General features: G+C 42.7%; 1 protein-coding gene across 2 annotated transcripts in view; it reads left to right on the forward strand.

Moving 5' to 3' along the window:
- The window catches only part of TYW3 (tRNA-yW synthesizing protein 3 homolog), a 112,488-nt gene that overhangs the window by 76,463 nt on the left and 23,397 nt on the right, over positions 1-12,628 (forward strand). For both annotated transcript variants that reach the window (XM_086953872.1, XM_086953873.1), the window contains one exon: positions 4,898-4,969. In XM_086953872.1, the coding sequence (XP_086809998.1) occupies positions 4,898-4,969 (72 nt within the window). The remainder of the gene's footprint in view (positions 1-4,897; positions 4,970-12,628) is intronic.

Raw genomic sequence — 12,628 nt, forward strand, 5'->3', positions numbered from 1 at the left:
GATGTCTGTAGGGCCGCAAGATTGTCCCAAGCCCATAACTCCGCACCATATAAGGTGGCACCTAAGACCTTTGCATCATACACTATAAGTGCGGGTTTAATCGGTTTTGTCTTGGATTTGCGGTGTTCTCCCCTCAAAGCACCTGAAAGCTGTTGATGTTTTATGGCCACTTTTTCCAAATGATGCGACCAACCAGCGCCCTCTGCTATCTGTGCCCCTAAGTATGTGAACTCCTTAACAGTATCTAACTTGCTATTATTTAGGGTTACCTTGGGATAGATTCTACGGCGTGGGGTAAAGGCCATTAGTTTCGTTTTCCCCACGTTTACTTCTAGACCATGCTCTGTGCAAAAAATATCAAAAATATTTAATGCACGTTGCAGCCCTGCAGGGGTTTTTGACAAGATCAGGGTATCGTCAGCGAACATCAGGATCGGGACCCTGTCGTCCGCTAACGAAGGAGCTTCTACGCTTGCTTCCAACATACGCTTGACAATCCCATTAATAAATAATGAGAAGAGTAAGGGAGCCATGGAACAGCCTTGTCGGACACCCCTTTCCACGGGGAAGTCCGAAGTTGACTCGCCATTCCCACCCCACTGGACTCTTGCGAAATTGGATTCATGTAGACGCATAATTAGTGTGAGCAGATTAACAGGAATTCCCAGCTTTTGCAAGACCAACCATAGCTTAAACCTGGGGACTAGATCAAAAGCCGCCCGCAGGTCGACAAACGCGACATACAGGCAGCCTCTTCCTAGTAAAACCGTCTTCCACGGCAGTATGGTGAAGCGGAAAACCTGGTCGATGGTGCTGGTTGCTCGCCTAAATCCAGCTTGGTATGGAGAAAGGGCGTTGTTGTCGTCGACCCAGTCCATAAGCTGGTTTGCAACCATTCTCCCCACTACTTTTTGCATAGTTGCTATTAGGCTTATGGGCCTATACTTGGCAGGGAGTGAACGATCTCCCTTCTTGTGAATGGGAATAATGATTGCACCTTTCCAAAGGTCGGGGACCACCCCCCCCTTGGCTAGGGCGTTTGCTACTAAAAAGATATACCTCACCCATCTCGTCATATCGTGCTTGAAGATATCCGGGGGTATCCCATCTAACCCTGGTGCTCTCCCACATTTCACGGAGCTAATCGCGATTTCTACTTCTTTGGGGGAGAACAAATTGTCAATAGCATAGACTGGCGTTATGCCCTCACCTACCCCACCTTATGTATTTGATTAAGAGCAGAATTTACATCAAGAAATCTAATTTTGGTCATAAACCCACCAGGCATGTAGTTTTAAATCCCTTCCACAGCAGTTTTTTTGGGATCTAGCTGTTAATCGAGTAATATTTATATAAAAGCAAAAACCAACCTCATTGTGCTGGTCAGTGAGAGGACAGAGATCTCATATATTGTTTTGGTTTGTCTGTGTGCTTGCTCCTATAGAGTATTTGATTGTACCTCCCTCTCTTTCTTTCTTCTAGATTAGCACTTGCATGTCTTCCTCCCCTCAACCATACACCTATTTCCCTCAGAACATTGCCTAGAGCCCTCTTCCTCCTATTTGGATTATTTTAAATTATGTACTTTATTCAGTAGACCATTTGACACTTTTGGTAAGTACCTTGTCATTGGGTCCCTGGGCTCTCGCCCACATTTATGTGGCATACTTCTTTATTGAGTCCATTTTACCTTAGGACTCTTGCTCCTAGGCAACCTCCGGTATACATTTTGGAGCTACAGTGAAGTGTGGGAATGTTCCACACTGTCTGACCTGTTAAAATGATGTAATGAAAGAAGGCATATTCATTTTATTCTTTGTTGTCTTCTATCACAAGGTTAAAACAGAAGATTTAAGGTGGGCCATTAAGCCCTTATATGGTCTATGTAAAGAAGTTAACATGTTTCTGCCTTCTGCCTTCTAACCACTATGGGTCTGGGCCATTCATCAGCAAAAGGAATTTTAATACTGTGTTTTATAGAGCGCGAACAGCTACCTCGCGAGGAGGTGTCCCGGCGCTAAAAGTACCACAGAGGTCATGGGGCAGAAGTGGGAGACCTAGCGAGGCTGGGAAAAGAGCCAAGTCTTTAGCAACTTCTTAAAGCACGATTCAGATGGAGCCTGCTGGATTGCTTGAGGTAGGGAGTTCCACAGGGCAGAAACGTTTGCTGAAAAGGTACGACCACCAAGGCGTGCCTTTTTAGCTCGTGGGACAACCAGTAGAATACGGTCGTTTGACCGTAATGCACGGCTTTGGGAATACCTTGGAAGGCGTTTTTTAAGGTAGAGTGGGCAGGAGCCATGCAAAGATCTAAACGCAAGCGTCAGGGCTTTGAATTTTATCCGGTTGGCCACAGGGAGCCAATGCAGGGTTCGAAGATGCGGAGAGACTGACTGTTTGAAAGGAATTCGCAGTAGCAGCCTCGCAGCCGCATTTTGAACTACCTGCAGTTTATGGGTTAGGAATTTTGGGAGGCCCAGGTATAGACCATTGGCGTAGTCCAGCCGTGAGGTGACAGTTGCATGGACTACCGTTTTCCTGCAGCTCTCGGGTAGAAGTTTAAGAAATTTTCGGAGGTTTCTTAATTTACTTAGGCAGCAGCCGGCCACTTGTTGGACATGGGAAGAGAAAGACATCTTATCATCCCATCTCACTCCAAGGTTTTTTGCCGAATGACTGGGCAGGGGTGAGGGGCCCATTTCCACCGGCCACCATAGCTCTGGGGCGGGGACAGGACCTTTACCGAAGAAGATGACTTCGGTTTTATTGGCGTTTAGTTTTAGTTTGTTGGTATTCATCCAGTGTGCGATGTCCTGGAGACAGCCTTTAAAGTTTGCGAAGGATTCCTGTGTCATTTCAGAGTAAGGAAATACCAACTGGGTGTCGTCGGCATAAGAAATTGCCTTAACACCCCAGTTGGCAATTAGCGTAAAGAGGGGGGCCAGGTAGATATTGAATAAGAGAGGGCTGAGGGCCGAGCCCTGCGGGACTCCACAGTTAAGGGTTTTAGGTGTGGAAGAGATCGTCCCGAGTGCCACCTTCTGCGTTCTCTGAGATAGATAGGAGTTAATCCACCTCAGCGCGTGATCTTGAATGCCTATCTCTGCCAGTCGGCTGAGTAATCTGGCGTGGTCCACCGTGTCAAAGGCGGCCGACAGATCCAGGAGTACCAGCATAGCTGAACTTCCTGCATCCATCAACCACCTAACTGACTCGGCTACCTCTAGGAGCGCTGTTTCTGTACTGAAACCGGGCCGAAAACCAGACTGAGTTTCATGGAGAATGTTGCTATTTTCCACAAATTTACTCAATTGGCGTTGTATCACTTTTTCCAGCATTTTTCCCGGTGCGGCTAGAAGGGATATTGGGCGGAGGTTCGTCAGATCATCTGGGTCCCCATTTGGTTTTTTCTTTAGGGGGAGGAGCGTGGCATGCTTCCAGACGTTAGGGAAAATTCCTGATGTAATGGAAGAGTTCCAGATACTTTGGAGTGTGGGCGCTACAGAGTCTGCTATGGTGCTCCATAGTTTAGCCGGACAGGGGTCATCAGGGGAACCGGATTTACAGCGGTTGAGCTCTTGCCTCACCTCGTTCAGAGGGATATGCGCGAACTGGGTGAGGGTTTCTTCTGTCTCGCCATTGTACGCTGTGTCCTGTTTCACAGTATTTATTACTGGACCAAAGGAGTCATATACTTTCTTGATTTTATGAGCGAAGTATTCTGAAATTTGCTCGCAAAGTAGTGGAGTGGGGGTAACCTCTCTTTCAATGCATTGAGGTTTGAGGAAGGACTGTACTACTTTGAAAACTTGTTTGCTGGATTGTTCTGCCTGCCTAATCGAGTCCGCATAGAAGCGCTTTATATTATTCCTAATGGCTTTACGGAATTTTTTTGATGCATCCTTATATCTAGTTTTTTCTTCTAGACCGTAGTTTTCTCTCCAGAGTCTTTCCAGTTTTTTACAGGCCGCTTTCTCCTCTCTAAGTTCCTGCGTGAACCAGGGAGCTGAGGGGGATTCTCATCCCCCTCAGCTCAGAGCCCCATCGTTGTTAAATCCGCAGTACAAAATCTTGTCACTGTCCGAAGTAAGATGTCAGTTGTTTTGGACATATTTGGTCTATCGCTATGCTGCATATGTCATGGGTGCGGAAGGAGGAAGTTCTTCAAATGTATCTTTAACTTAATGGGGATTGCTCCTTGTAATTGTACCTAACACTTCTTTGCTACCTCATCTCCATTGCCAACTTGAATCATAAAATGATTTTTAAAGAAACATGGTGTCCTGTTAATATGAAGTGATACATGATGTCATAGATAAACACTGCATTTGACATATACAAACAAGTTCAGACTCAAGAAACCTAGAGGCAGAACTCTGCAAGCCCATGGCTCTAGTCTTTCGAACCTTAAATTCAAACCTTAGGCCTAAATCAAACTTTATGTGGTTCAGGAGAAGCCTGAAAACGTTGTGTTCTGGGTTGCTTACAACTAAATAGCCCTCCCGTCTGCTATTGAACTTTAACCTCCACCGTCTCAAAACGGATTTGCATATTTTCAGCGCTTTGAAGTAGCCAAAAGATCTATACAGCTCTCGAAAGTTTCTAATAAATAAATTCAGGCCATAGGGATTGCCAAGGGAGTTGAAAGGCAGTGTTACAGTTTTACTTCCTCTAGTCACTTCTGTGTAATATTTTGTATCACAACTTTACCAACACAGATTCAGTATCTATTGGGCTATACGTTTTCAGATTATCAACTTTGATTATCTCCCTCGCTGCCCTGCCCTGCTGATATTCCCACCACATTATATATTCTGTTGTTTGTGGAAACGGAGTCTGTAAATATGCAAATTTATCAATTTTCAATATACAACGAATGTAATTTTCTTTTTTAAAGCACTCGGTGGCTATAAATGCTGGGTTCAGGAACTCCGGGATTACTGTCGGCAGAAAAGGGAAAATTGTGATGGTGAGTGGAATTTACGTTTATTTTGATCTTTCAGTGGATTTTGTTGAAATTATTAATGCATTTCACAAAGGTCAAACTATTAATTTAGTCCATAATCACCATAAAATTGCATTTCCTGTGTTATGTTTATCATTTCCAGTCGGGAGTTGAGAAGGTATGATCACTTATAAGTAGTAAAATACTCTTTATTCGGTTAAAAATAAACCATAAATGTGGCACATATATACAATTTATACTGATTATAAAACAATAATGACATTCATCTCCCTCACTAGGGATGCCGTGGCTAACAATGCTCCATCTCTACTCATATAGTCATAGTAAGCATTCGCTCATTAAATGCAACATAAGGGCGGTAAGATCAAAATGGTCTGTGCTTTACAGTACCGTATAAAATAGCAGCATATTTTTAGCATCTTTGGCACAATTCTAATACAATACTTTTCAACTCGGGTAAGTGCCTGTACATTGTAATGACCTTCTAGTCATGCTTAAAAATTACAGCATAATTACATGGTAACAGCCCCAAGGTCCAGTCATAACAATAAAGTGGTCCTACTGTAAAACAGCTCATTGTTGCCTAGTTTAATATATATGTTATATGAAAGACCTTTAATCGGTTACAGAACCTTAAAAATGTTATACATGCAATAAAATAACTATTAAAATTTCCCTGAGACAGCTTAGATAGGATGCAAAAAATAACAATTTATTTCCCCACAATCTAACAAAAGCTGTGGTGTACCCGTAAACTGTGTGACACACCAGTTCGGTTTGCAACAATTGGAGGTAAAACAGAGCAGGTCTGCACTGCCTAATATTTAGAATTCTGAGCAGAGGGTGAAGAATGGGTTCGGTGTACAGGCTGCAAAAGAATAAAAAAATTAATTGCGACTGTGCCGAGTTCGATTCACACAGACAGATTGCGAGATCATTATCACACTGAGCTGTTGATGGGTAAGAGACCAGCAGATGGGACATATTAAGGCGGAATAGCTCCAGAAAAAAATGCTGCATACTAGGAATAGTGGGCAGGTAGGGTTCTATACATTTGGTCATCATCAACATGCTCTTCCCCATCCACTTGCCACTCTCCCCCTCCTCTCTTTCGCCCATCATGTGACCCAGGAGTTCCTTTTTAACAACTAATTTTAGATGCCTCAATATATTTTGTGGGTCGTCAAAGAGCTTTTTCACAACCTATCAAGTGGAACTGGGCCTTGACATACTGCAGCTACTGAATATCACAAGCCTTCTCAAGTTACAGACAATCATTTATGACCGCTTTTGTGAGTGCTTCTTCAGGTCGACACAAGGTGGAGACCCATAAAGCTATCTTAACCATATCGCTCAAGTGAGTCAACCCTAATTCCTCATGGCATATAGACGCAGGGTTGCACTCAGGTATCAAAGTAATTTGCTTAGGAAACCGTTTTCCTCAGTCTGTAGTTGTGCCAGGTCTTGGAATCCCCAAATACCTGCCCCATATGTGGCTGCTGAAATGCATCTAGCCTTGTATATATATTACGTAATACCCCCAAAGGGAGAGATCCTAAATTTTTTTGGCAGACTTAAAGATGGAAGTCTCGTTTTGTTCAAACTGTGTGGGTCTAACCTTGCAAAAATGTTTCCAATCACTTTTATTTTCATAAGGATAACCCAGGGCACGTGAAGGTGTTAAATGTCTGTAAATTAGTGCCTTGTATCTGGAATGTTCTCACCTTCCCCCTGGGTCGGCCACAAATCATAGTAAAAAGACTTTGATTTATTCATTTGTAGCCCCAAGGAGTTCATAAACTCCACAAACCCCTCCAGCAATCTCTGCAGGCCCACACCTGTTCTGTACATGAGCAGTCAGTCATCCGCGCACATTAGTACTGGAATACCCCTTGTCCACGCCCTCAAGGGATCAGCCACTTTCTCCACTAGATGCTTCTCCAAATCATTTGTGTCGATGCTGAATAAGAATGGAGCGAGTACGCAGCCTTGGTGTACTACGTTCTTGATGTTAAACGAGGGAGTACATTCCCCACTAGGTCCATACCTGACGCAACCTACAACGTCATCATGCAGTTGACTTAAGATATGTACTATCCTTGCCTCCACTCCCAAAGCCAGAAATTTTGACTACATTCTACCTCTGTCAACATTGTCAAATGCTTAGCTGAGGTCCATGAAGGCAAGGTAGAGATTCCCCCTCTTAACCCGTACATACTTTGTGTGCATGAGAAAAAATTTCAGACACTGGTTGATCATTCCCAGGCCCCACCTGAAACCATATTGCACAGGAGATAAAATGTCTTCCTTTGTCGCCCAGACGTTCCAATGGAATCCTGCTCATCACTTTTGCTGTGCAATCTATAAGCAAAATCAGGTGATGGCATTTGGGGTGGCCTCTGTAACCCTTTCTGAAGATTGGCACTATGATGGCATTTGACCATGACCTGGGAGGACCAAAAACCATTGCACTATTTAGGACACTGACTAGTATGGGGGCCCACAGCTCAGTGTTGTTCTTAAAAAGATCGATTTGCACCTATCCGGGCCCGGTGCTTTATTATTGGGGCATCTGCTCACTGCTAGTATGACTTTGTCTACAGTAAATATCAACATTATGTCTGTCTCTGAAGTGCGGGTAAGATCTTCAGTTTGCATGCTATGGCTTCTGGTGTTTGCATCTTGTAAATATGTCACCCATGTAGATGGCTAAATGGGAATGATCATACTGGAATTATGTCCAATATCAAAATACAAGGAGTTCACCACTTTCCAAAACATAATTGTGTCTTTTTTCTCACTGGCCCTGTCTAGCTATTGATTTGAAATATGGATCCTGTGTCACAAGATACATTCCAACCTTGCACTCCTTTATATTTTTTCATCAATGATTCAAAAAATCTTTTTTCATGATTTTGTATTCCATTTATTGGTAACGAAGATTTTTTTGTATTGTCTAATTTTTCATGAATATTTTACTTCATATTCAACAGTTTTTCTTTTGCCCAATGCATTTCAAGCATATAGCCCTTCATCAGGGGACTTCTTTTATATCTGAAAACAGTATCATATGTCATTATTGGTACCATCATTTATACAACTGAAACATAGGTATTTTTGATATTACACTCTTCCTTATTGCATACATGTGAACCTGTATATCTTGTATCGCATACATATTGTTAGTGCATGTATATTTATCATATGTTGTGTGCCTGCCTATTAGACTCAGTACGTGATATTCTACTTGAGTAAGCGGATACACCTTATATCCCAAGTGTAGCTCAATATCTATGCTTGAAATGCATTGGGCAAAAGAAAAACTGTTGAATATGAAGTAAAATATTCATGAAAAATGAGATAATACAAATTAATCTTCGTTACCAATAAATGGAATACAAAATCATGAAAAAAGATTTTTGAATCATTGATGAAAAAAATATAAAGGAGTGCAAGGTTGGAATGTATCTTGTGACACAGGATCCATTTTTCAAATCAATGTTGTATCAATCCTAACAGCACAGTAGGATTACCACCCTATGCACCACCGAAACAAAAGAAAAACGTTACATAACCAATTAACCAGGTATACACTAAGAGTGCGGAACCAAATCCAATTGGTTTGTATCCTGTCTAACTATTCCCAGGCTTCCTATCGTATTAAAGTTTTCCTTTTCTCAAACATGGCCTTGTACAGGCATCTACAGGACCTTACTTCATCTATATCCCTAGGATAAATCTTCAGGGCATTTTCTACTGTCTGTGTGCTTTGGAGCATGGTCAATTAAACTATTTGATGACTTTTGCAGGGAGGTGAGCCCCAGGTGCTGTTAAGAGTTCAAAGTTTCGCCTGTATGACCCTTTATATGCCTCCAAAATATCTGAAGGATTGGCATCATTGCCAAGGCATGTCACAATTTTGCGCTTCTACTCCCCACTAGACTTCTCAGCAGTGCCCCCAAATCTACCTCTGCCCACTTATGTCTAATTGGCTGTTTCTTTCAATACTCTATTGATGGAGTAGTATAAGTGGATGAGGATGCCACAAGGCCTAGAAATAAGGGCTAGTGGATTGTCGTCACTCGTCGCATGGGATGATTAAGTATTTAGAAGTTTTCTCTCTCAACTCCACTGAAACTGCTATAAAATCAATTAGGCTGCTGTCACGTTTCCCTGTGAATGAAACTTGTCTACTATTTTCATCCTGCGGCAAGTCGAAATTGAGCATGAGATTGTGGTTTACCGAAAGAGTGTTTAATTCGTCACCCACAAATTGTGGATAAAATGTGATAAGTCCACTGAATCAATCTCCTACAATCCACAAACGGAGTTACAGGAAAATGGACAAAATCTATGATTAAAGTCTACTCCCCACAATATATGAGAATCCCCCTGTAGTCTGCCTATGGCTCTGTTTAGAGCACAGTCCAGTGAGTCTATAATTGCAGTATTACTACAGACAAAATTATTATGATACAAATTGATCAAAATTGGAGTAGAAGTTGTATCAAGAGATAGACGCATAATCTGAAAATGGGTGGAGTCTAAAAACACTTCCCCCTATTTTACAGGACAGTTTTTTGCTGGCGTAGCAGGGGTTGATATTGCATGATACCCATTTCACCAGGCATCTTGTTGACAAATGATATGGTATTCACTGGTCATATGTATCCAATCTGAGGCTTGCATTGTCTGGGCAATCCCTGCAGTATTCCAAAATAAGACCCTAATATCCCACACAAGTATAGGGGCACTTTTACCAGAACTCTGAGTGAGATGTAATATCTGTGGATTGGCAGATATTTGGTTCACTGTGCAGCTCATGAATTTGAATGTCATTTCAGGGGGAACTTAAAATAAGAATATAAGTGTGCCTCGGACCACACCCTGCAAAGGCTTTGAGGTCTGTTTTATCCCGTCATTCATTATTGGCAAGGACCGAAAAACTATTAAAAGTACGAATTGTAAAAGGCACAACCTGGTATCTTTCCACTGTTGGTCTCATGGAAACAGTAACCAGTAACACCAAAGGATTGGGCCTATAAAGGTAACTCGGTGATACTGCTTTGGTGTGAAATTAACAATGATGCAGTCACCTCGCTCCCTTTTTGGCATGTTGCCTAAACATGATACTCTCCACACTGCGATATTATTTGATACAAATGTTTTGCTCAAATCGCCTAGCGATGAGCATAGGCAGTGTATGTTCTTGTTTTTTAACTGTCTGTCTCTTTCTGCCTGGCCGTGCAACTGTACAGGTACATTCTTTAGGATAATCACCAATGGAGAAGCCTCAAATGGTAGTTGCGAAGTAGGACTTGTACTAGAAGATGATGCACTTTGGTTACCAAAAGGAGGAAGGTCTAATGGCACTGGCATTATGTCTGTTCGATAAAACAGTGCAGTGTTAGTAAACGGGGTACAATATAGAGTCTGCTTGGGGATTATCCCAGTATCTGTCCAATACTTGAACGAGTGTTTGCTCCATTGGCTGCCCTGTGTCGATCTCTTTGCTTGGTTGTCTGCTCCGCCTTGTTGCCAGAGTGAGGCTCCCCTCCCAAGGACATGGAACTGTACTTGTCAGATAATTCCTCCAGTTGCCCGTTGATGTCTTTCCATGGTAATTTAATACCATTCAGACCTGTGACTACTGGGCTGAGCAGTTATGTAAGAACAGACTCCATACTTTTTATGGATGGAGTAGCGATATCAATCTTATCTTGTAGGGTAATGATTACTTTTGGCCGGGTTGTATGAGTTATCAATCCAGTAGCATGGGACCCTTTTTCCAGTGTCGCCGCTGTTGCAGTCGTGTTAGTATACTTTGCGGCAACAGCAGGTTCCCAATGCCAGATTTAGTGTTTCCATTACTCTTCTGCTTCTTAGTAGGCGGTAACCCTATTGAGACTTTCCCAGTCCATAGTTTACTCTCATTCTCCTGCACGATCCCCAGTACACCCTTATGTACACATGAATTGTTCATCCCCTACTGCTACTGATGTTCTGACAGCCATCCACCTCCTTCAGCAAATCCCTGTGTGGATGTCCCTGTGGATTCTCGGCACTTGCACTTTTGGGCAATATGTCCATTGTGGGGGAGTTTCTTGCGGAGGCCAAAGTTAAATCTTCCTTTGTAACTGGCAGCCTCTCTTCTGCATTCTCAATTTCATATATCAATGATGCCCATTGGGTTACTCAGAAAGCTGGTAATTGAACCAGCTGAGTGCCGTTTCTTACTAGCCATACCAGACGCAATAGGGTCATCGAATTTGTTCTTACCCACGATGGAACTTTAAGTGTCTTCACCATGAACTCTGTACTGTGGCCTTGCGTCTCATGGCCAAGAGGGGGTGCCACCCAGGCCTGGATCGGCAGTGGACATGCGCAGACGGGCCGCCCTTGGCCCGGCCCAAACGCTCCAGCACCGCGGTGCGACTTCAGGCGCTTTATAGCGCACTACAATCATTGGAGGCAGCTGGAACCTGGCCCTCCTTCTCAGGCGTAGGGAATGTGGGCTTTGCAGTCCCTCTGTTTAGCAAAGCAAAATAGCCAGCCATAAAGCGTCCCTGACTCATAAAATCAACATGGTTGTAGACCGATCTGCCTGTAGCTGTTTAGCAGGGATAATACACCAAACTGCAACAGTTTGAAACAATGTCTGTCGGCATCGAACCACAATGGCTTCATTTTATGACTCATCAGTTTAAAATCCCTGGAATCGCAATTTGATAGCACCCACCAGCTTCATAACCCACTGTCGGAACCCCATGTCCCAACACCCACTTTTATTGGAAGAAACCCTCTTATCAACAACGGTGTATACTTCACAGAGTGAATCCTTTTCTTCCTGACTCGGACTTCAGAACTGCCCTGCCCGTCCTAATCTTGTAACACTTCTGCAAAGGCAACACTTGTTGGGTTCATTGAGTCTCATTCAATCCCCTTGTAGTATATCTTCAATGCTGCTGTCTGTCTCATCACAGACTGGAAGATGTTTGACAGGATCACCTGCGCTCTCGAAATTCCCCTGGGTCTCTCTTGCTACACACATCACTGTTTGGTTCTGCTGCGTGATATTCAAAAAGATAAACTCAAGTTCTCCACCTTACATGGCAAAAAAGTTCACGATGCCCAGTAGGCTATGCTACATCAGCTGTGGTAACATTGCCAGGCTTGAGAAAAAAGAAAATGACATGACTTCAGACCTTCTTCTAATATGGATCAAGGATTTGGATTTCAGTCAGTATATGTATTCTACTACCCCCTTCCCTCATTGCCCACAAAATCATTTGTGAAGAGAAGCCAGTCCCTGTAAGTCATTACATTTTGCAAAGCCCTCTGTAACCTCCGTCATTTTCAGGTGTCTTCACTATCCTACCTACTAATTCCTTTTTCTCTTCTGTGTCCTTCATTTAAGCCCTATACCACACCCTTAAATACCTTTCTATTATCATTCTATTACAGCAGAAGACTACACTGATTTTATTCTCTTTATAATTACTCTCCTATGCACAAAATGGGCAAGAGTTATTATTGTACAATCATAGTAAAAATATTGGGGGTTTTTAATATACATCATTTCATGTAAACTGATAAATACATAATTACTCTGAAACATGTAAAAGTGCAAATAAAACACATTATACAATTCTCTATTAGTTG

The sequence above is a fragment of the Lissotriton vulgaris genome, chromosome 1_1, assembly GCF_964263255.1.
Source record: "Lissotriton vulgaris chromosome 1_1, aLisVul1.2, whole genome shotgun sequence".
Classification (NCBI taxonomy): domain Eukaryota; kingdom Metazoa; phylum Chordata; class Amphibia; order Caudata; family Salamandridae; genus Lissotriton; species Lissotriton vulgaris.